Consider the following 2,136-nt stretch of genomic DNA (forward strand, 5'->3'; position numbering starts at 1 on the left):
TGTTGCAGGATTGTTTAACCTTATCTGTTGCACGCTTCTTACACTGCTTTACATGCAAGTAGTTCTGCGCTGTAGCTTTACAAACTTGGCACTTAATCTTTAGATACAGACTGCAGCAGTTTAAGAAGGCATCTCACCACTGCCTTCTCAAGGGCAACTAGGGGCAAGCAATAAATGCTGGCCAACCAGTGATGCCCACGTCCCACAATTGATTAAAAACAATGTATCTGATAATGCTCCTGGCATGCCCCCACTACATTATTTATTGAACCAGAGTTGATTTCCCACCCTGTTGCTTATGGTAAAGTGGGGATATGTCAGACCATGAGGTGGCATATTGTGGTTGAATGCAATTCTTCTGCAATGGATGGCACACACGCCTGATGTGTGTGCCCAGTGTTGCTACATCTGTTCAATATCTGACCCAGTTAGCACACATTAGCAGTGCCATACAATGGACGATATCCTCAATGTGAAGACAAAACTTTACCTCGACAACAACTGTGCGGTGGTCACGCCTACTGGTACTTTCATTGACGAAGGCAACAAGTGGATTGGTAAGTACGAAGTCAAGGAGATTATTCTCTCTTGTTGGTTCCTTCACAACCTGGCATATATCCAGTTTAGCAGCTATGTACTTTGGGACTTGGCCAGTTTGGTCAGTAGTATTATTACTGAGGTACTCTTGATGATGGGCATTGTAATCCCCCACCCAGTGTACAGCACAGAGGAAACTCCTTTTAAAGGCACAGAACCTATTACTCTGTGCAGAATAGTGACAATCTTAAATTAGGGTTGTTAGTGTAATTCTTAGCACATTCAGGATTATGTATCAATTATTATCTAATCTTGGAATCACATCTCATTTTTGACACTGTTTTGAGTTCTCTCAATGGATTTTCTGGTAGTTGTACTATCTTACGAATGCAAAGAAAAAAAATCACTAAAAATGTAATTTTTTTTAATTCATTGCCCAACTCATAAAAGTATTGGTGAGAATGAAAAAAAAATCAAAAAAAACTAAAGCCCTAAAATCAAATGCTAGTGCTCAGTAAAATCTTCCAAAAAGCTTTCAAATAAAATATTGTAACTACTGCATACAAAGCTGTTAACGTCTAAAGTTCCGGGGTCTTTATCACCAACCTGTAGATTCAAAAGTGAAGTGCCAAGTGTACATAAGAATGAAAATACTCGAACACTTTGTTCCTTGAAAATTGTACTTTTCATGCCACCTTTCACACTAACCTAGAGTAGACCAGGTAACTATGTTATCTGTTTTGTCAAATGTATTCTCGAAAAAATTGTGTATCACAACGCGTTCACAATCTATGCTTAAAATTCGGTATAACTCGCCCTGACATTGTGATAATATCTCAGCCACCAAGAGCAACATCTTTCGCCTTCAATATTAGACCACTTTCTATTTTGCTCGTAACAAGTAACAGTAGCTTCTACTGATATAGCAACTTGGTGCAATAAAGTATCTTCAGTGTCATGACTTAACTAGGAAAAGTACACTCTGACTGCACAATACACTTTTACTGTACTGCTCCCTCACTATAATGCTCTCTCACTGTATTACTCTATCTCACCTCCTCTATCACTATATCACTCTCTGTCTGCACCTCGATTATTCTTTCTCAGTGTATCACCGTATCTCCGTACCCAACTCAATGTATTATTTTTCCCGAAGCCCCGCCCACCGCCGGCGGGTCACGTGCCTCCCCTCAGTTCTCGCGGTGCCTCAGTTCCCGTGCAGGCGCTCTGCTGGTTTTGCTGTCTCAGTCCCGGCCCGCGTTGCTGTATCCCTTACTGTTTCCCGGAGACCGTCATGGAGTACCTCATAGGGATACAGGGCAGGGACTTCGTCCTGGTGGCATCTGACACGGTAGCGGCTAGCAGTATCGTCGCCATGAAGCACGGTACGGCCGCGGGGAAAGAAGGAAGGCAGGCGGGAGGGAGCCTCCTGATGCTAGGCCATCCCCTCGGTGTCTTAGGGTGGCGAGGGGTGCTGTTCCCATAGGGTTTTTAGCGGGGTGGGGGGTGGAGGTTTGAGCTGATTTCCCAGGCTTTATCGGGCGGTGGATAATGGAGCTGATCGCCCAGGGTTTTGGGCCGTGGGTATTGGAGCTGATC

General features: G+C 43.8%; 1 protein-coding gene across 1 annotated transcript in view; it reads left to right on the forward strand.

The window, feature by feature from the left end:
- Window positions 1-1,724: 1,724 nt before the first annotated feature.
- The window catches only part of psmb2 (proteasome 20S subunit beta 2), a 27,561-nt gene continuing 27,149 nt past the window's right edge, over window positions 1,725-2,136 (forward strand). The window contains exon 1 of the mRNA XM_048612948.1: window positions 1,725-1,922. Within this exon, the coding sequence (XP_048468905.1) occupies window positions 1,832-1,922 (91 nt within the window). The 5' untranslated portion in view covers window positions 1,725-1,831. The remainder of the gene's footprint in view (window positions 1,923-2,136) is intronic.

This window comes from Rhincodon typus, chromosome 27 (genome assembly GCF_021869965.1).
Source record: "Rhincodon typus isolate 14 chromosome 27, sRhiTyp1.1, whole genome shotgun sequence".
Lineage (NCBI taxonomy): Eukaryota > Metazoa > Chordata > Chondrichthyes > Orectolobiformes > Rhincodontidae > Rhincodon > Rhincodon typus.